The 20,385-nt window shown below is 43.1% G+C and overlaps 1 protein-coding gene across 2 annotated transcripts in view; it reads left to right on the top strand.

Moving 5' to 3' along the window:
- The first annotated feature begins 2,099 nt into the window (after nt 1-2,099).
- The window catches only part of UPP2 (uridine phosphorylase 2), a 42,891-nt gene continuing 24,605 nt past the window's right edge, over nt 2,100-20,385 (top strand). The window contains exons 1-3 of one of the 2 annotated variants that reach the window (XM_048485931.1): nt 2,100-2,294; nt 13,215-13,332; nt 18,362-18,520. In XM_048485931.1, the coding sequence (XP_048341888.1) occupies nt 2,233-2,294; nt 13,215-13,332; nt 18,362-18,520 (339 nt within the window). In that variant the 5' untranslated portion in view covers nt 2,100-2,232. Of the gene's footprint in view, nt 2,295-8,848; nt 8,893-13,214; nt 13,333-18,361; nt 18,521-20,385 lie in introns of those variants that run through there. The other variant, XM_048485932.1, reaches the window with a different exon arrangement.

Here is a 20,385-nt window from a genome sequence, read left to right as displayed (position 1 = left end):
GCAAATCTGGCAACTTTAATGTCAATTGACTTTTCTTCTTCACTGCAGCCACTGGTACCTCAGAATTATTTGTTTATGAGGAGACACTGAACCATCACATAGGATTCTGGGTGTGTGCCATGGAGAAGGAGGGGAAGGCAGGAACAAACCTTGCTGATACAATTTGTATGAGCTACTGATACAACCACATACCATCTCTCTGCACCTAAAGAAAGCTTAGGTTCTGCAAGTTCTAGCATGTTGTGCCAGAGAGAAGCTGCTGAAATTTCCAAAGAAAAGTGTGAATAGGCTGAGGCCCTTTCCACACACGGGCGGAAACGCACCTCCACCGGCATAATTTATGCCGGCGGAGGCTCAGGGACTGTTTGCATGCTAGCGTGCGCACAGCCCTGACGTCCCCTGCAGCCAGAGAGGCGGTTCCACACAGAGTCAGCTTCGCTGTAGTGGAAGTCTTATGCTCTCCATTCACCTCCTTTGTAGCGCCCCTCTGGAGGACTCGCTTAGACCGACACTCGCCCCGGCGGTGATTCTCCAGAGGTCGCAGGGCAGCGTGGGCGGGTCTCTGCAGCCCTCCAGAGGGACGCTACAAAAGAGGGTAAGTGGAGCCAACGGGGAAAGCAGTGGCTTCCCGGCGGTGCGGTTCGCACCACGCCGCTGGGAAGACGCTGTTTCTCAATAACCTTGCTTGTTTTAGCAAGGTTTTCAGGGGCGGCTTCATGCCACCCGGGGAAAGCCAGGATGGCGCTGCTGCGTAGCAGCAACGCGTCCTGTGCAAACGGTCTCCCGGGGACGGCGTTTTTGCCGTCCCTGGGACGCTGTATATGGCCCGTGCAGAAAGGGCCTGAGAGAGGCAGTTGAAAAACAACTGAAGAAATTACCTCAGTTTAACATGAACAACCCCAAAGAGCTTGCAGTGGGCTTTTCCGCACAATTCATTTAAAATGTTCTAAGGCAGGAAATAAAATGTCTCCTCCATGGAGTTCTGCATTGTTTTTACCCCAAAACATTTTCTAGCCTCAAAATGTTTTATATGAATCCCCCTTTAAAATGATTCTCTGAAACATTTTGAAAACGTCTTCAGTTGCAATACGATTGATTGACTACAATTCCCACGTTTTTCTGTTTCCTGGAACTTTCTCCTCAGCACCATTTTCTGAGCTCACTCAGTTCCCCATCACCTGTTTATTTGCAGAATTTCTCTGCTTGTTCTTTGGGGGGGGGGCAGTCTTTGAATCATTGAGTAAATGAGGAATATTGCAGCATGAGACTGTGAAGCACTGGAGCATTGATTCAACACAGAACTCAAAGAGGGGGTGGGAGAAATCACATACTGGCAGCCAGAAATAATTTCAAGGGATGAGTGCAAACAAAAGGGGGGGGGGGTTGAAAATGTTTTATAAACGTTTTATAAATGTTTTGGGAGATTTGTGCAGAAAGAGCCATGCACAATCTCAGAGAGTTTACAGTGTACCATTCAAGTCCAATAGAGATCTTACGGCGTTCCATGAATCTCTCTTAATCTTTAGCTTTGTAAAGCATACAAATAGCAATGACCCAACATTTGTTCTGAGACCTTGATTTTGCTTACACAAGAGATGGAAACCAATCTGAGTTAAAAACTGACTAAATGTCTGTACGAAGCTCACTGCTTCGCTGCCACTGCTTCCCTAAGTAATGACACAACATGGTCTTTCCAACTTGTTTATCACATTTGCTTTATTATATATTCAAGTCACGTGTGACTTACACGTGCTTTCAGTAAAGACTGCAGAATTGGGGAAACAAGCAGAGATGTACACATCCTTCAAAACGCATGTGCATACTATACAGCCACACTCAGGGGCAGCTGCCAAAACAGCTGACGAGAGGCTCTGGTCAAAGTGTAAATATATTAACAACAGAAGGTTAACCAAGCACAGAACTGCAGGCCCAAGGAAAGGGAAACTAGTTGAGCCTAAAGAACCACACCTTCCCAGACAGCCAATCTGAGGTGTCTGATACTCCAGTGATTCCAGTATATCTTGCAATCCAACTGCAAGAGACAAACTGTTATATATATAACGATCTGGACAGTAAACGTTTACTGGGGTTGTTCCATCACTGGGAAATTATAAGGAATATAGCTTACTAGAGAATAGCTACAAAGACTCTTTTATGATCCAGCGCTTTTATACAGGGCTTTTATCTTTCCCTTTTGTCTGATGAGGAGTTGTCCTGTGAAATCCAGACACTATGACATCTGTTGTAGCCAATTCCAGTAAGCCTGTTAAGACCGAAAGGAAAAACTGCACTGGGTAAGTCATTGACACCCTTACCTTGGGTAATATATGTCCAGGTGTATCTTTTTGATTCAATCGGTGTAAAGCAGTATAGCTGAAGAATAATAACGCCACAATCAGGGATGGAACTTCAGCCTAGCTGCAGATCAGTCTGATGTCACCTTGGTCTAGCTGACCCATCCTAACTTCAGAAGGACAACAAGCGATTATTTTTGTTTGTTGTGATGTGTCGGGTTTTGTTTTGGTAACTTGATGCTGACCTGCCTTTCTATGCAGCAGTCTCCGTTCCATTTGCAATTATGATTGGGAAAAGGCTGCAATCAGAAACCCTTCAGGTTTTTTTGCATCTCACTTTAATTTAAATGTAGATTGAAACATGGCCCTTTAATCAAGCTGATGGGACAAAAAAATTGCAATGATTATTTTGAAAAGTGGTGGTCTAAAGTAAAGTCTATCTAAGCTTAGGAGAATAGCAGCAAGTGATCGAGTGATGGGTGCCAATTTGGGAAATGATAAAATTTGATTAATTTGCTGTCAAAGATTGAAACGGTGGGGTTAAAATTAGGATGTAATTTAAGCCGTCCCTTAAAGGGTCTTTGGAGCTGAAAAATTTGTTTACCTCAGGTTATGAGCAACTCTTGCTTTAGGCAATGGATGAAATGCAACTATACCAAACTCATATTTGTTTCTGTATCAGTTACATCATTTTCATCAAGCAATTCCCCAAGCTAAATTCTCCAAAATACTCCTGTAATTGATATCTCCTGATATTGTACTTTGCTATATAGAGATTATTATCCACAGGAGCTAATAGCAAACCCCCCCCCTTAATTGTGCTTGTCATATTTTATTTGTGAGCATACTGCAGTTGGTAGGATTTAACTTTTGTTGGATCCCATACTTTAATCCATTACATGGTAAAAAAAACAACGGTCAAATAACTATAAATCTAGAACAAATTGGCAGCTGTTTTTCAACGAATGTGGTAGACAACTTTTTTATGGCCACGGTTAAGCACCTCATTGCCATTAGGAGACTTCACCTCAAATTGTTATTGAGCCTGTGCTCATATTTAATCCGTGTAAAGTCAGCCAGTGGACTGGAGTGGAGTGGAGTGGAGTGGCTAAGAACAACAGGCTCTGAGCTGGAGAACTGGTTTCAATTCCCTACTCCTCCATATGGAGCCTGCTGGGTGACCTTGGGCCAATCACAGTTCTCTCAGCCCTCCTGGAGGTAGGCAATGGCAAACCACCTTTCAACTTCTCTTGCCTTGAAAACCCTACTGGGGTCTCTTTAAGGCAGTTGTAACTTGTTGGCACTTTCCACCACAATGTAAGTTTTACATGGTTAAAAATTCAGTAAAGTCAATTCAGCAAATGAAAGATAAACACACTCTTAAGACTAGTCAAGTGCTCAGAAATAAATTTTCAGAAATTTTATTCTGAGTCTGTTTATATCAAAAAGCAAATTCCATTGTACCTTGAGGTAGAAAATGTCCTTCAAACCCCGTAATTATGGTGGCAGAACACACTGAGTTTCTCAGTACTCAAACACACAGAGCTTGAAAATACACTGTCATAGACAGCAGAAAACGTCTACCATTAATAGTAGTTAATGTTATTTATATCTGGAGCAGTGGCAGATGTCTTCCATTGAAGCTGTTGGGACAAGCTGATGGGTCAATGGGTAGGAGAAACGAAAGTCAACAGTAGGCAGAACCAACTCTTTCTGTTTTGTCTGCTCCCCTTGCAACGCAATAGAAAATTACAACTACGTTCAGCAAACAAAAACATTCTAGAAACGTTTCTGCAATTGAACCAGTCGTTATGTAGTATCAACTTAATACAGTCTCTCCTTTCACTGTGTTTAATGCAGGCATACCCAATATAGAGGCAAGATCATGGTATATCCTACCTTTCCTAAAAACCCCTATTGGACATATTAGTCAAAGAGTAAGATTTATAAAATTAAAAAGGATATGGGCACAGCAGGGCTCAACTTGGTGGATTCTCCTTGCTCAAGAACTAATTTTCTGTGTTTTAAAGTCACAGAAAGAAGGAGGCCTTTGGCCACATGTAGAAATCAAAGATTTTCCCTTTACCACTGAGTAATTAATTACATATGACCAGCCCAAATCAGAGTAAAGGTTGCTGGTTTCTAAACAGAGACTTCTTAGAGCCCCAGAACCACTGCTTTCAGGAGTTAACATTTTTCCAAAGTTCTGGTAACAAAATTAATGAAAGCCTGTTCAGAAGACCTTTAATTTAACACTGTGCAATCTTATGCAAGTTTAATCATAAGTAAGCCCTTCTATATTTAATAGAGTTCACTTTCAAGCACATATAGAATTGCAGTCTCAAAGACTCCGGGGAGAAGAGGCTGCTTTGGGCCCGCACTGGGAGAAAGGTGAGGTATAAAAGAAGTATGTAAATACATAATTTGGGCAAGGAAGTTTATATTTTGTTCAGCGTGTTACTGGTAAAGTTACCTTCTATAACTGTTCTGTGTCAGTTTCTCAGAGCCAGGGGGCCTTTCCCCACTTACCAATTGTTGTGGGCCAAAGGGCGTCTACGCCATGTTTGTTAGACTCTGCAGTTTTTGAGCACGGAGAAGTTGTTCCCCATATCATTTTGCTCTTCGGGAAATCTTCCCTAAATAATGCGGAATCAGAATTGCAGCGTTCCCCAAGAGCAGGTGTTCCGCAGCGATCGCAGCCATCAGAAGGCTCTGTTTTGATTGGCTGGCACGCCACCTTTTCAAAGACATCTATATTTTATTTATTTATTTATTTATTTATTGTATTTGTATACCGCCCTCCCCGAAGGCTCAGGGCGGTTTCCAACAAAATAAAAATTTAAAGCATCATATATATAAGTTAATTAAAATACATAAAATACATAAAATATTAAACTAGAGATGGCATCAGCTATTCTATTCCCCCTTTTATGAACCCACGGGAGGCCAGATGTTTGCTTTTTATCGCGGTTGATATCCCGGCTGGCCAAACGCCTGGCGGAACAGGTCCGTTTTACAGGCCCTGCGGAAACTTTGTAACTCCCGCAGGGCCCTGATCTCACCTGGAAGCCTGTTCCACCAGGTAGGGGCCAGAGCCATAAAAGCCCTGGCCCTTGTAGAGGCCAGCCAGATCGCCTTGGGGCCAGGGATTACCAGTAGGTCCGCCTCTGATGAACGGAGGGGCCTAGAAGGGCGATATAGGGAGAGACGGTCCCTTAGATATGCAGGGCCAAGGCCGCGAATGGCTTTAAAGGTCAAAACCAAAACTTTAAACATGACCCGGTACTCGATCGGCAGCCAGTGCAGTTGGTATAGGACCGGAGTAATCCGGTCCCTCGCTGTTGCTCCGGAAAGGAGTCTGGCTGCCGGGATTCTGTACGAAGTTTCAGTTTCCGGATCATGGCCAAAGGTAAGCCCGTGAGAGCGAAGTTACAGTAGTCTAACATAGAGCTGACAGTGGCATGGATCACAGTGGCCAGATCACAACGTGAGAGATACGGGCCAAAGGTTGCCGTGCTCTGCCGCAGATGGTAAAAGCTGCTCTGTCTGTCTAAACGGGTGACCTGACCACCAATGATAGAGATGGATCCAGAGTCACTTCTCAGGCTCTTTGGCTGGACGGCTAGTTAGTTTTAACGCCTTCGCCAAGAAGGCGTGGGTAGGCAGGCCAAAAGGTCACCGGACACTCCCCCCGCCCAGCCACAGGACCTCCGCCCTTAGTGGGATTCAACTTCAGCTCTAATTTGCACTCAACCAAATTCACAGCCACAGCATCAAGACAACGCCGCTGGAGAGCATCAGGGGCCGAGGTCGGGCTGCCCTCCATTGTGAACAAGAGCTGGGTGTCATCAGCGTATTGGTGACACCGCAGCCCAAAACTCCAAACTAGACTCACCAGGGGGTGCATGTAGATATTAAAAAGCATCGGGGAGAGTATCGCTCCTTGCGGCACCCCACACATAATGAAGCGACGCTTGGAGATCTCACCCCCCGATGCCACCTGAGCTTGCTATGCAAGGCGCTCTGGACTGCCTGCTCCCCCCAAATGCTGATGAGGTCCCTGGTTTCTTCCCCACGCCACGCCACACCTCACCCAGAGTGTTTACCGGAAATTGCTGATATTGCAGCAGAGGCGCCACTTCAGATATCCATAATGTAAGGACGTGGTATTGATTAATTCACATTTTTGTATTTACGTGTGCTCGACTAGACATTCAGACAACAATGGTTTTGTAAATGGAAATGGCGGAAATAGAAAAGAAAATTTGAGCACAGCGCACGCGCATGCAATCCGCCTGTCACGCGAGCCTGGATTCGATGCTGGAAAGGGAATGTCACCAGGAACGGCGCGAAATTTAGTTTCGCTTTCTACTGCCGATGTTCCCCACAACCCCGCGCTTGGCGCAGGGTACTCCAAAATGTTGCTCTTCTGACTGGTCCAAAAATGACACGCTCTAAGGGGGCGGAAGAGCATCAGAATCGGGGGGGCCGCGTTGCAGTTGCTGGTGCCGTGGGGAGTGCTGCAGAACCCTAGGTCATTTTGCCAGATTGGCCCGCAACAATTGGTAAGTGGGGAAAGGCCCAGGGAAAACACAGAAGGAAATCCCCCCATTCTTTCATTGTGAAACATCTGCATGAATCTTTCTCTCCAAGCTGTCTTATGAACTTAAAATGGCTGCCTTTTTTTGGCTTTGAAGGAGTGGAACTAAATATTCTAAATGAAATGGGGAAGTGTAAAAAAGAGAAAAAATCTGGATCCATTCTACGTGTAGGTCAGATTATGATCGGGGCGTTGAAAAGCCTGCACACTAGTTCACTGGGACTTTAGTAACCATAACACTTCTCCATCTGAGAGAATCCTTCGTTGTCAGTGTTTTCTTTCCCTTTGCCCTCCCCAGGAAAGATGAAAAACTGATAGGCCTGGTCAATGGATTGGGGGGATCAATTGACCTGTCAAGGATTCTGATGGAGTAATGCTGCCTAAGAAACTGATGTGGATGGGCCTATCATATAAAGGGAAATTTAAACCCTTATCTTCTTGCAGGGAAGGAATTTCTTGCTTTTGGTACTATGTCAAGCAATGATAAGAGACAGACTGCCTTAGCTGACAACTTACTACCCCTGAACTGTCTGCTATGGACAGTAAGGAGGCAATCACCACTATCTCTAAGAGTGCAATGTCATCACTAGCCTAAATACTAAGAAATACATTCGTTGCACTCTGGCTGTATCCAATCTTATATATTGATCTCTACATATATAATTTCAATCAACTTAACACTTTCTATTTGTATTTCTACATTTCCTCCATTTCTCTTGACAGGAGTTCTTCAAGATACACAGTATAAGTCTTCCAACACTTATAAACTAAAACATAACAACCACTGAGTCCATATCCAATTGCTGATTCTTTTTTTCAGAGACAAAGCTTCAGTTTCATATAGTCCATATTCCAATTCTGTAGGTTCTACATAAAAACGTTTCGCGCGTAGAGAACGTTTTTCGTGCGTCTTCCTCAGTTTGTTAGTATGTTCAATCACACTTCCAACAATTCTTTGAGGCTTCTAATGGGTATATCTGAAATTAAAGTTACACATATACATATATACTGAAATCAGAACTGCACACGTACATCTATCTTTCTTGCACCAGTACATTTCTCAATTAATCTTTTATTTTTATTACTCACTGGCTCTCTATTATGAGTTGCCCCAATCACACTTCCAACAATTTTTTGAGGCTTCTAATGGGTATATCTGAAATTAAAGTTACACATATACATATATACTGAATTTTTTTGTCCTTGCCCGAAACTCTACATTGGGAAGACATTACGCCAGATTAAAATCCGGGTAGCAGAGCATCGCAGTTGTCTCAGAACTGGCAAGTTGGAAGCTCCCTTGGTGGAGCATTTCCAGGAATTACAACACAGCGAAATGGACTTACGTTTTTGTATAATATACCATTTGCAAGAGGAGTTTTCTGTTGGCAATGTGGAGAAAAAATTGTTACAAATGGAAAATAGATACATCTTTAAATTCCAGACAGATAGGATAGGTCTTAACAAAGCGCTGGATTTCGAATGTCATCTGTAAAATTAACAACAGCTGCACAGGTGGTTTCAATTAGGTCTATCTTAAATGTAGCTCGGTCTATGAGTCAGCAAAGGAGAGACGGAAGGCAGAGATGGGTTGGGGCAACTCATAATAGAGAGCCAGTGAGTAATAAAAATAAAAGATTAATTGAGAAATGTACTGGTGCAAGAAAGATAGATGTACATGTGCAATTCTGATTTCAGTATATATGTATATGTGTAACTTTAATTTCAGATATACCCATTAGAAGCCTCAAAGAATTGTTGGAAGTGTGATTGAACATACTAACAAACTGAGGAAGACGCACGAAAAACGTTCTCTACGCGCGAAACGTTTTTATGTAGAACCTACAGAATTGGAATATGGACTATATGAAACTGAAGCTTTGTCTCTGAAAAAAGAATCGGCAATTGAATGGACTAAGTGATTATTTATGTTTAGTTATAAGTGTTGGAAGACTTATACTGTATCTTGAAGAACTCTGTCAGAGAAATGGAGGAAATGTAAGTACAAATAGAAGTGTTAAGTTGATTAATTATATGTAAGATCAATATATAAGATTGGATACAGCCAGAGTGCAACATTTGTATTTCTTAGTATTTAGGCCAGTAAGGAGGTAAACCATAGGGGGCTGGTGGGTAATTTGAATTGGTGAGACACTATTATATTTGTCCTATGGACTGATCTCCACAGATCTGGGGGTATTTTGCTTCCCACAAAACATATGTCTCTGTGGTGAGGTAAATGGTTTCCAATTTATCAGAAATTGCTATATTTCTCTAGGGCGTTTTCCGCACGCCACAATTACCCTGGGGTAAAACCAGGATCATGCATATCTGGTTTTTTGTATCTTGGTTTCTCCCTTTGCATGGCTATCCATTTCCATGAAGGAATTGAGTTGAAGAACTCCGGTTAATTTTGCACGAGCCCCAGGTTTATTTGTATTTACAATGCAAACGGGTGGGGGGATTCCCCGCTGGGTGCTTCCTTCACTGCTGCCGCCTGGCCATCTGCCTTGGCTTCTTCCTTTCGCTTGGCTCCCCCCCCCCCCCGCCACTCATCTGAGTTCAGGAGGGAGAGGAAGAGAAGGAAGGCGCTATCCCGCCACTCCAGCAGGACAATGCCCAGTTCGCTGTTTGCCAAACAGGGTGAATGGGAGCAGTGGTGGAGGAGGAGATGTGGCAGCAGTGAGACCCTGAATAGGCGTAGGGGGTGGCAGGCTGCAAGCAGCAAGGCGGGAAAAATAAACAGGTCCTTCTCCCGTGGTGTTTGCATGGCAGCGGGATCAGCCCATTTAGCAATTTTTGAAAAACCCAGGATAAGTGAAATCTTGCGGATTGTACCCGAATTAGAACTGGAAGCCGTGTGAAAATCTTGCGCAGACCAAGATATTTCACCTCTCCATCCAAGGATTTTTGGACCGTGCGGAAAACGCCTAGGGGAATTTAAATTTTTTCCCTGGGTTAGTATTTGGGGAGCTAGGGGACAACTTAGTTTTGTACCCTGATATGATTTGGGGCTGGCAAAATCATTAGCTTTCTGACATTTTTATACCATGGGTGCCTTATGTTTACAGAAAGAAACATGTGAGTGACAATTGGCTGTACTTTGGAGACATTGTTTACTAATATACAAGTAACCATGTTGGAACCTGAAAAAGTTTTATAGCCTTTTTTCTATGTAAGGTTGTCAACAAGCCCAGAGAAAAATGTCCTGCTCCATTCAACAGAAGTTTAATTGGATGTTATTTACTATGTTATGTTATTGACCTCTATGCTGCAAAATGGTTCAGCTATTCATTTCCCCATGTTAAGCCTCAGTTAAAGGAATGGGACAATTTTTATCTCTGTTATTGGCACTCCTAGGTGACATTCTGTCACCTCCCCCCCCAGAGCAACCACAGTGAAAATTCACCCCCAATGATATTATCCAAACCTCTTCCAGTAATAACAACCCATAAATGGAGGGAGACTTTAAAATATGCCCAATTCACAAAATTAAATGAGTCCTGGCAGTTTTATAAACCTTTATGCAATTATATTGAGGCTGTCTTTTGTTCTCCTTTCGACCTGTCTTTTTGGTGATTTCTATGAGAATGAGAGGTACCAGTTGGGGTTTGATTTCTTTAAATGCAATTTTGCTGGCTATTTGCATTTGTTACTTTTAAATCTACACCCAATTTCTTTGGATAACAAAGCCATCAATCAATAAATGCACAAGTAGAGTGGATATTAGAACAGGATTGAGTGAAAAAATCCCACAGACACTGGCAGCAATGCAAAAACTGGCCTTTGAGAGTTCAACCAATGGTAACAATAGAAAAATAGATCTGCAAAGTCCACCTGCTGAATTATTTTTGAAAGAAGAATGTTGTGGGAGCTGGCACCGGCTGGAGAACCCAAGAGAGACACCAAATCATTCTGGCAGCCGTCTAGAGACAGGTGCTAGCATTGCGGCCAAATCAGAATTAATCAGAAGTGCCCAGGGAGCTGTGAGGGAAAGGATGACTATTGTGAGCAGATTTAATTGGTTGCTGCTGAGAGCCAGCACTATCTCTGCTTTTAAAACAAACGTATTCTAGACATAATGGAACAATCATGGAACAACAATGAATTTCTGACCAATGAAGAGAAAAGAATGACATAAGAGATTAATGATGCCTTATACCTCTGCTATTTTGCACTTTTTACTGCCAGTTCAGTTATGTTCAGTTAAGAACGTAAGAGGAGCTCTTCTGGATTATACCAGTGGTCTATCCAGCCCAGCATCCCGTTTCACACAGTGGCTAACCAACATCCCCTGAAATGTCTATGAAGAGGGTTTAGAGAGCAAAATATTCCCCTGACATTGCCTTTTGGAACTGGTATTCAGAGGTTTACTGCCACTAGTTGTGAAGGGTCCCTTTAGTCATCATGGCTAGTAGCCATTAACAAATCCTTTCCTCCTTGAGTCTGTCTAACCCCCTTTAAAGCCATCAATGGTTCTAATGGAATGGGACTGTATTTCTTACTTCTTTCACAAACTTTGGTCCTTTCTTACCATTTACTTCCTTGCTCAACTTTGCAACCATAAAGTTGACTTTGTTTGCTCTGCTTTCATTCCTCTTAGTTCTTCCCTAGACTCACATGCACACCAAAAGTAATATCTCATCAGGTTCTTAGCCACACCTTCATGACATCTTACCATTTGGTAAGTTATATTCTTTCTGTCCTATGCTCCCAATAAATGTGCTAAGGGTCAGTCTGGAAGTTGCACTCAAAGACTGTAATACAACTCGCTGTAAATATTGATGGTGTGGAAGTAAGAAATTGCATTTCTGCAGAAGCAACTTAAATTAAATATTTGCTTGAGGCAGCAAAACATCTAGCATGAGGTAATAAAGGTGTACCCAGATCCCTTATGATAAGATCCTCTCTACACAGTATTATAAATGAAGGGGGCGGGGGGCAGGGTTCAGTTTTGAAAGATCTCCTTTTCCTTTTGCTTGTGCTTTAGAATCCACCAGCTGGATCCAGTTGCTGTAAAGCAGTGGTTCTCAACCTTCCTAATGCTGTGACCATTTAATATAATTCCTCATGTTATGGTGACCCCCAACCCTAACATTTATCCATTTTACAGATGGAGAACACTGATGCAGAGAATCTTAGGCGACCCCTGTGAAAGGGTTATTCAACCCCCAAAAGGGTCCCGACCCCCAGGTTGAGAACCACTGCTGTAAAGGCTTCTACCAAGAGGTAGATCCAAGCCTTATGACACAGCCAGATACAGTTACCTGCCACATAAACCATACACATCAGAGATTCTAACATCAAATCTCAGAATGCTAAATGCTGGGTGCAAGCCAATTAATAATGAGCTGAGCAACTCATGTGGTCCTACCACCACCAAAGGGCCCCATGGCTCATCTCACTGCCAGCCACCAATGGCACCCCAGGGCAACAGAACACCAAGCACTTTCCTAGTAAAGTGAAAGGCTAGTCCCCATCTTTCTGGAAATAGTAATAGAGGACTAGCTCTCACAGTGTTGGGAACCCCAGCCTGCTATCTACCTTCTAACTTCTGTGGTATTTTCTGTCTACTTATACTTTTCAGCAGTTGGGGGATTAGGAGCAACAATTTCTACCATGTTATCCATGCATTCAAAGGCCAATGCTCACTTGATATCCTCATTTTGACAGACTTCCAGTGATATTTCTGACCAATGAATGCTCCTCCATTCTTAAAACAGGATCATGACTGCTGTTTTGAACTATCACAAGTTCGTCTGAAAAGTTCCATTATGTTATCATAAACTTTATATTTTAAAGCATAGTCATGTTTGATATGTGAAATTCTAGTTTTGTGGGAGGGAAAGGAGATAATCTTGTTATGAACCGGGCCATAGAAAATAAGGAATGAAAGCGTTTAGAATAAAATTAAAAATTCCAAAAAAAAAAAAAAATGGTGCAGCTTAAAGCTGCTGATAACATCACACATTATAGCAAAAACTGGTCCATAGCAGTCAAACAAATTCATTCCAGATAGCAGCAGAGATACAATCAGGGGTGGGGGAGGAGAAATTTTCTTGCGTACAGCTAGTACTGGAAAATGTTGAAAAGCACAACCTAGAGAGAAGATGTTCGCAGCCGGATGGAACAACTGTTCAGTTACTATACTAAAAATTGATCATCCAGAAAGAGCCAAGTCCCAGTTCCCTTCAGCCCTCAGCATTACTAATATATAGCTAATGTAAGAACTTGCGTCTTAGATTCTTGTGTCTTACTTCAAAGTTTTCTTTGGGGACTTGGTTTGATCAAATCTTTTTTTCCTATTGTCATTCCCCCAGGAACGAGTTTGTTTGTGTTAAGAACCCTCACTTGGATTCTATGGATGAAGATATCCTATATCACTTAGATTTGGGGACCAAAACTCACAATCTGCCTGCCATGTTTGGTGACATAAAGGTAAAAGAAACACCGCTTAGTTGCCACATCTGTAAAACCAAAAACCATATAATTCCTGCTCAGGCTTCTTCCCTTGTCTTTTTATTGTTCCCTTTTATCACAGCATCTTTACAGTGCTGGTTGCAAAGACGATTTTAAAGTCCCACTGGGAATGAGACACTGCCACTCTGTAAAGCTGATCCGAAACTGGGCTGCAGCTATAGTTATGGGCAATTACCCTTCCTTTCTCAGTGACAAATGTAGACCAAGTCTATTTCTGGTGCGATGAGCTAAAATTCTTCCCCAGGGTAGATGTACTGACTTCAGTTCAGAAACAATACGTTGAGGAATTCAGTTCATCATGGTATCATTTCCAAGTTCACGTATTTTATTACTAGAAAGTAGCAGCAACTTTGATTCGATAGGGAGCTGGCGTAGTATCAAGGCTGAGCTCAGAATTAGGAGGGTTTCTGGTTTGAATTTCACCTCTGCCACGTAGTCTCTGGGGACCTTTGGTGTCACTGTCTTTTAGACCTCATTTACAATATACAGACAGTAACAGGGATCTCCCTGATGAGGATGTTGTAAGGATAAGATCACGCGTGTGAATAACGTAAGATGGTTGCTGTGGCAGTCAGCTTCATTATTTCTTCACAGCTTCTTCCAAAAAAATACACGAACAAGCATTTAGATATTCAAATGCACCCATGGACTTAAATATTATGATCGCTCACAGAAGGGAGAAACAGACAAAGCAATGGTATTGCTGTGAAACCCAAAGCTGACAAAGCATGAACTGTGCAGTCCTAAACAGACTTACAACCAGAGGTGGAATCCAGCATGTTCTCACCAGTTCCCGAGAGTGGGTTACTAATTATTTGTGTGTGCCGAGAGGGGGTTACTAATTGGGTCTGCTTTTCCGTTAGAAATTCCATTAGGTCCAAAAATCATAAAGTCCTGTTGTTTCCTATGTGGCTGGTTAGCGAAGGTAGAAAACGGGATAATTCTCCCTGTTGGGCTGTTTTAAAAACATGTTTTAGAAATATTGTAAAGTTCCTGGTTTAAGGAAAGTATCCTTCTTTTGATTTCTAGAAACAAAATTAAGTATTTGAAAGTATTAAGTATTTGACAGGCAGTCAATTAGAGGAGAAGTAGTTGTTTCTGTTGGCAGTAGATGACAGGACTTGCTATAATGAGTTTAAATTATGGACAGAAAGATGCCAGCTGGAAATTGGGAACTTTTTTTTTACAGTAAGAGTTTTTTACAGTAACAGAGAAATGATTAATGCCCCACCCCTGGAATGCCCGGCCACGCCCCCATCGTGCCCCGCCCAGCCCCAATGGTGCTACGCCACTGTTTGAATCCCACCATTATGGGAACCTGTAACTAAATTTTTTGGATTCCACCACTGCTTACAACCACCTAAATCTGCTGTCTTCAACTAACACAGAAGAGTATAATTCTGCTTGGGATGCAAATTGAAATTTCTTGCTCTTTAAATTGATATGCTGGTACATCACAAATCCCACCCACCCCCACCCCCCGTGCAATATTATGAATTCAGCTCACATATCTCTGAAAATGCAGAACACTATCTAGTTAAAAGTAAATATTTTGTCACATTGATTTCAATGAGAAAGTCAAGATATGTTTAAATATTTCCCACGAGGGTTTTAAGTGCTTAACTTTAGCCGGGGCACACCGCCAAGGTTAATTCATATACTGTGAGCCTGAGGCAGACCACAGGGTTAAACCCAAGGATAGTGTTCCTTTCCAGAAGGAAAATTCTGCTCATGAAAGGATTCCTCCTGGAAGTGGAGAGCTCCACTGGATCCAATCCTTTCTTTGTGGGTTAGAATTGCAAAACTCTACCAAGCTTTGGTGTAGTAGGGTTAGCTAAAGGAAGAAATCAGATTGAGTTGTTCCACAATGACCTTATTCATGTTTACTCCAAAGAAGGTTTCATTATAGTTAAGGGGGCATACTCCTTAGGAAGTGTATTTAGGACTGGATTTTTGCTTTGTCAGTTATATGCAGAAGTTTTTCAAAATATGAAATAATCCCAACCTTTCACAGCCTCATGTCACCTCTGCCCACAACATGCATCTGGGAAAACGGGTGGTTCTTGCCCATGTGAAGGGAAAAGACCACTGAATTGATCTTTTAGATCCATAGATAGGGTTGAAAAAAATGCAGCAATTTGTGACATTTTTTGCTCAAACCTCCTAGCTTTTATGTAATCATGTACAATTCTCTTTCGTTCTCCTCACTTCTGCTGAAAGAATTAATTAGACCACAAGCTATTTCAGCATCTTGCTCCACTTGGCTTTTAGTAGAAATACATACTAACAACATAGTACAAGCATTATAGACACTAGCAATATAGTACAATCCTGGATTTACTCTCCCCAAGAATTTGGCCCCTTCAAAGAAATTATGTGGATTCGGGTAAAACCTCTAGAGGGTGGGATCCTGTGGAAGATTTCTGCATGTGCTAGACCTGTGCACAACTGAAATATACAGAAAGAACATACTGGCAACTTGCACTATGTTAAACTTATATCCCAAATGTATTTCCACATGAGCAAGCCAGTATAGAAGTAATTTTCAGGATTTATAGGAACTGCAGCATATCTGGAATGATTACCTAGTATATCTGTGCTTTACCTGCCATCAAAACTGAGGCAGGTGGCAACTGGAGACAGTGCTTTTCAGTGGTAGAACTTCATACTTGGAATGCCGTCTCCCTTGAGGTCCTCTGGAACCTGCCATACTGTCTTTTAGGCACCAGGTCAAAACCTTCTTTTTACCCAGGCTTTTGTCTAAATGCTTTTAAGTCCTTTTTATGGTCTGCTTCCAGTATGAGCTGTTTTATGGATATTTTGTTAGAGTGCCAACTGGTTGTTTATGTTGTTACTGTATTGCTTCCCAAGAAGGGGAGGAAGTGGTCCGAGGGTACAGAAGGAGACACAGAAAATCCCATTGTGTGGGTAAAATTTGCTCCATGGTGCCGCTGATTGCCTCTGCTCTTAAGAAGAAGAAGAGTTTGGATTTATATCCCCCCTTTCTCTCCTGTAGGAGACTCAAAGGGGCTTACAATCTCCTTGCCCTTCCCCCCTCACAACAAACACCCTGTGAGGTGGGTGGAGCGGGGCAATGAGCCCGCCCCGCTCCCTGCCCCACCCCCAGGCAGCCAAGGTAAATCTCAGCCACTCTTTCCTGGAGTTTTTTTAAATGGCTTGATAATTTGTTGTTAATTATGGGTTTTTTTCCTTTTAAAATGCTCCAAGCATGTCTCTGGAGAGGCAACTTATAAATTCCCTATATAAATACATTACACAAACAGAGCTGCGCTATATGTATTTACATTTCTGCTCGCTCATTGCTGGATCCATGCACAGTGGTTGCCCAATGGGCTAAATAAGACCATCTGAGATAGTGTGCAGCAGAATTATATCTCTTCTTGATCATCCCACATCATTACATCATCCCTAGTCATTACATGAACACACAAAGCTGCCTGTATACCAAATCAGACCATTAGTCTGTCATTTACTTAGACTGGAAGTGGCTCTCCTGGGTTTCACACAAGGATCTTTATCCCTTCCTATGATCAATTTAACAGAAGCTGCCAGGGATTGAACCTGGGACCTTCTGCCAGAGGCATAGCTGGGCCAAATTGCGCCTGGTGTGCAGTGTGCTTTTTCCACCTCCCATGCCCCCTGCCCCTCCACGGCGCTCTCTGTGGCACACTTTGTTCTTCCCACACTTAGCCAACTGCTCCTTTTCTATTTGGTGCATGGAGGTTGAAAGCAGCCTCTTCACAGTTCAGGGAAAAAACTGGCTGACGAACTATACTTCCCAGGAGACCTTGTGAGCCCCAAGGTCTCCTGGGAACTGTAGTTTTGAACTGTAGGCCTGAACTGTAAATAGGTCGCTTTTTTCAGCCTCAAAAAGTACCAGAAATAGAAAAGGAATGTAGGTAAGTGTGGGAAGGGGGCAGTGTATGTGTGTGCCGTGGGGGGGGGCGCTGTGGGAGGCTGCAGGGGGGCTGCTGGGAAAAGGGGGAGGGGCTGGGGGTGATTTTCTGCATGACGCACACCCCCGTCCCCTTGGCACTCCGCCACTGCCTTCTGCATGCAAAGCAGATGTTCTACCACTGAGCCAAGGTCCCTTTCCATTATGATTTGCTGACTTGCAGGTACCTTGGAATGGGACTCTATCGAATTGTATATGTTCTTTTTCTAACAGCCTCATCCAAGCGGCCAGGTTGCCCATGTGGCATCAAACCTGTGCTGCCCCATTGTTCCCAAGGGAACTTTCCAGCAGCATGGGGAGGCCAAAAACACACAAAAAAGCCTCCCTACTGCTGGAAAGCTGAGCATAATGGACAAGTCATAGAAAAGAGTGGCATAAGTCTACAGTCCCGGCTGCTAGAGTAACAAGGACAACGTCTGGGTGGAAGCTAACTAGAACCAGCTTCTTCCCCAGCCATGCCCCCATACTGCCCTCACTATGCTGGCGGAGGAAGTGCAGGGATGCTGGCATACATTTAGTGCCACACTCCACTGGCCTGCAGCAGCTGCCTACCAGCGGATTCGCCCTTCTGCCAGGGCAAGTGCCCTGGGGAAGGGAAATCCACTGGCGTGGATCTGTGCCGCTCCCAGTGGTGGATTCGCCCCCTTCTTTTGATAGGGCTGTAAGGGTTACTAGAGAGGAAGAGGACAGACAAGATGTGATTTTCAATGACAGCAGTTCAATTCCCAGAGCATCTGGTTTTGGCTTCATCAGAAGATTGAACAAGTTGTTCCCCTAAAATAATACGCTGGCATATTTTACATCTTGTAGGTGTCTTGTGATACCGCGATCAAAACGAATTTCCATAGTGTTAACTGCAACCCTTGCGTAAATGGGTCAGGCAGTCAATTTACTCTGCCTTCCAGACTTGCTCCCTCTGGGCATAAAATTGTATGTAAGCAGTTCGACATCTTATCACAAACCCAGTCTTCCATCATTGCCATGGCTGATAATCTTATAATTTATTTCCAGTTTGTCTGCGTGGGTGGGAGCCCTAACAGAATGAAAGCTTTTGCTCAGTTCATGCATAAAGAACTTGGACTCGAAGGAGATGAGAAAGACATGAAAGATATTTGTGCTGGGACAGATCGGTACTGCATGTATAAAGTGGGACGTGTGCTCTCCATCAGCGTAAGTACATCACAAGGCACCCCAGAAATATGCTCTTCAGCAGAAAACAATAGCTGACACTTTAGACTATTGTTCGCATCCCTTATTTAATAATGTCACACGGGAGGAGCTAGGCAGAAACTCTTGAAAATCCAGGGAGAAAGCAGCTAAGTAACCAACATGGCACAAGGAATGGGCTTTCATGAAGCTTCCTTATCAAGCCGCTCCATCAATGCTTAACAAGCCCCACCTCCAAGAGCAAACAAGAGGCTCTTTTCAATCTCTGCACTTTTCACTCTGTTTACCGATGCTGTCAAGCACAATGCCAGAGGGCACATCCCATAATCCTGGGATAGTAGTTGTGCTGAACAAAGCAGATGCCTGGAAAAATTCACATCCCTTTGTTTTGTGGGCTTACTGTGAGTGGCCCATTCTGTTCCTCTGATTCCACACTGTCCACAGTAAGGGCTAGTGGGGGGGCAATGAAGGAGACAGCTCAAAGCAGGCACGTGTAGCCTGCAGGACTAGATAGGTGCCAAGGGCGCAGGCAGCCTTCTTGAATGTCGGTATGTGGATGATCCCTGAGATGGAGGGAAATACCCACCTCTTAGATGAAGAGGTGATCAGTAAGAGCACTACCATAGCCTCTGGGCTGGTTTCCATTTGTAGACAGAGTAATGTTCGGGGATAAATGTGTCTTTCCAGCTATGAAGCCTCACAAAATTTAACGGACTCAATGGGACTTCTAATTATTATTATTATTCTATGGTAGCATTTGAAGATGAAGCACCTGGCACTGCCGTATCTTTTCCTGCACTGTATGGTAATTTTCAGGCAAAATATGAATGCATTTAGAACAAGAACATGAAGCTGCTTTTCACTGAATCAGATCATCTATCAAGGCCAGTGTTGGCTAATTTGGCTGGCAGTTGCTCTACAAAGTCCCAGGTGGAGGTCGTTCACATCAAATACTATCTAACCCAGGGGTAGGGAACCTGCGGCTCTCCAGATATTCAGGAACTACAATTCCCATCAGCCTCTGTCAGCATGGCCAATTGGCCATGCTGGTAGGGGCTGATGGGAATTGTAGTTCCTGAACATCTGGAGAGCCGCAGGTTCCCTACCCCTGATCTAACCCATTCAACTGGAGATGGCTGGGACTGAGTTTATGATCTTCTGCATACAAACAAATGTCTACAATGAAGCAATGCCCCCTCCCCAACCTTTACTCCATTATTTATATCACTGAGCTCAGTCTTCTCCAGTAGATCTTCTCTTTCTTCTAACACAGAAATTCATTAGTAGTAGTCTTCACCCTCATATAGAATGAACTGTTCCTATCACTGCATTGTATAACATTAAATGTTTCTCTAAGTACATTTCATGCAGTATTCTATGAGGGTGAAGTGAGAATCAGTCTGGCCTTTAGACTGGTAACAATTTTGATGTACCAGTAATGAAAGAGCTTTGCTTAGAAGATGTTTTCATAGAATACATAGAGGGATTCGGTATGTGTGAGGTTTCCCTATGCATTTATTCATGCCTATTAACAGATGAAATAAGAAATGTGAAATGGATAAGAATTTGAAATGGACTGAAAACAATCTGGGTATTGATAGAAGGAACACACATCTGTGTCGATAAAATAGGCATAATCTGTATACTGGCACCCTTATTTGATTACGGTGCCACGTGTACACAGAAGAAAGCTTCTGTATTTGCATTCACAGTTCATGAGAAAATGTACACCCAAACTGGTGCTGCTGCTTCTTCCAAATCAGTGGTTGGGATTATTGCACATTTTCGGTTGCACTCCTTCCCCTTTCTCAGCTGACAGGTGATCTAGCTGATTACCAGCCCAGAGTAATGTTCTTCACCTGTTACAG

The sequence above is a fragment of the Sphaerodactylus townsendi genome, linkage group LG02, assembly GCF_021028975.2.
Source record: "Sphaerodactylus townsendi isolate TG3544 linkage group LG02, MPM_Stown_v2.3, whole genome shotgun sequence".
Classification (NCBI taxonomy): domain Eukaryota; kingdom Metazoa; phylum Chordata; class Lepidosauria; order Squamata; family Sphaerodactylidae; genus Sphaerodactylus; species Sphaerodactylus townsendi.
The sequence above is the reverse complement of the archived record's forward strand: the minus strand, read 5'-3'. Positions and strand labels throughout refer to the sequence as shown.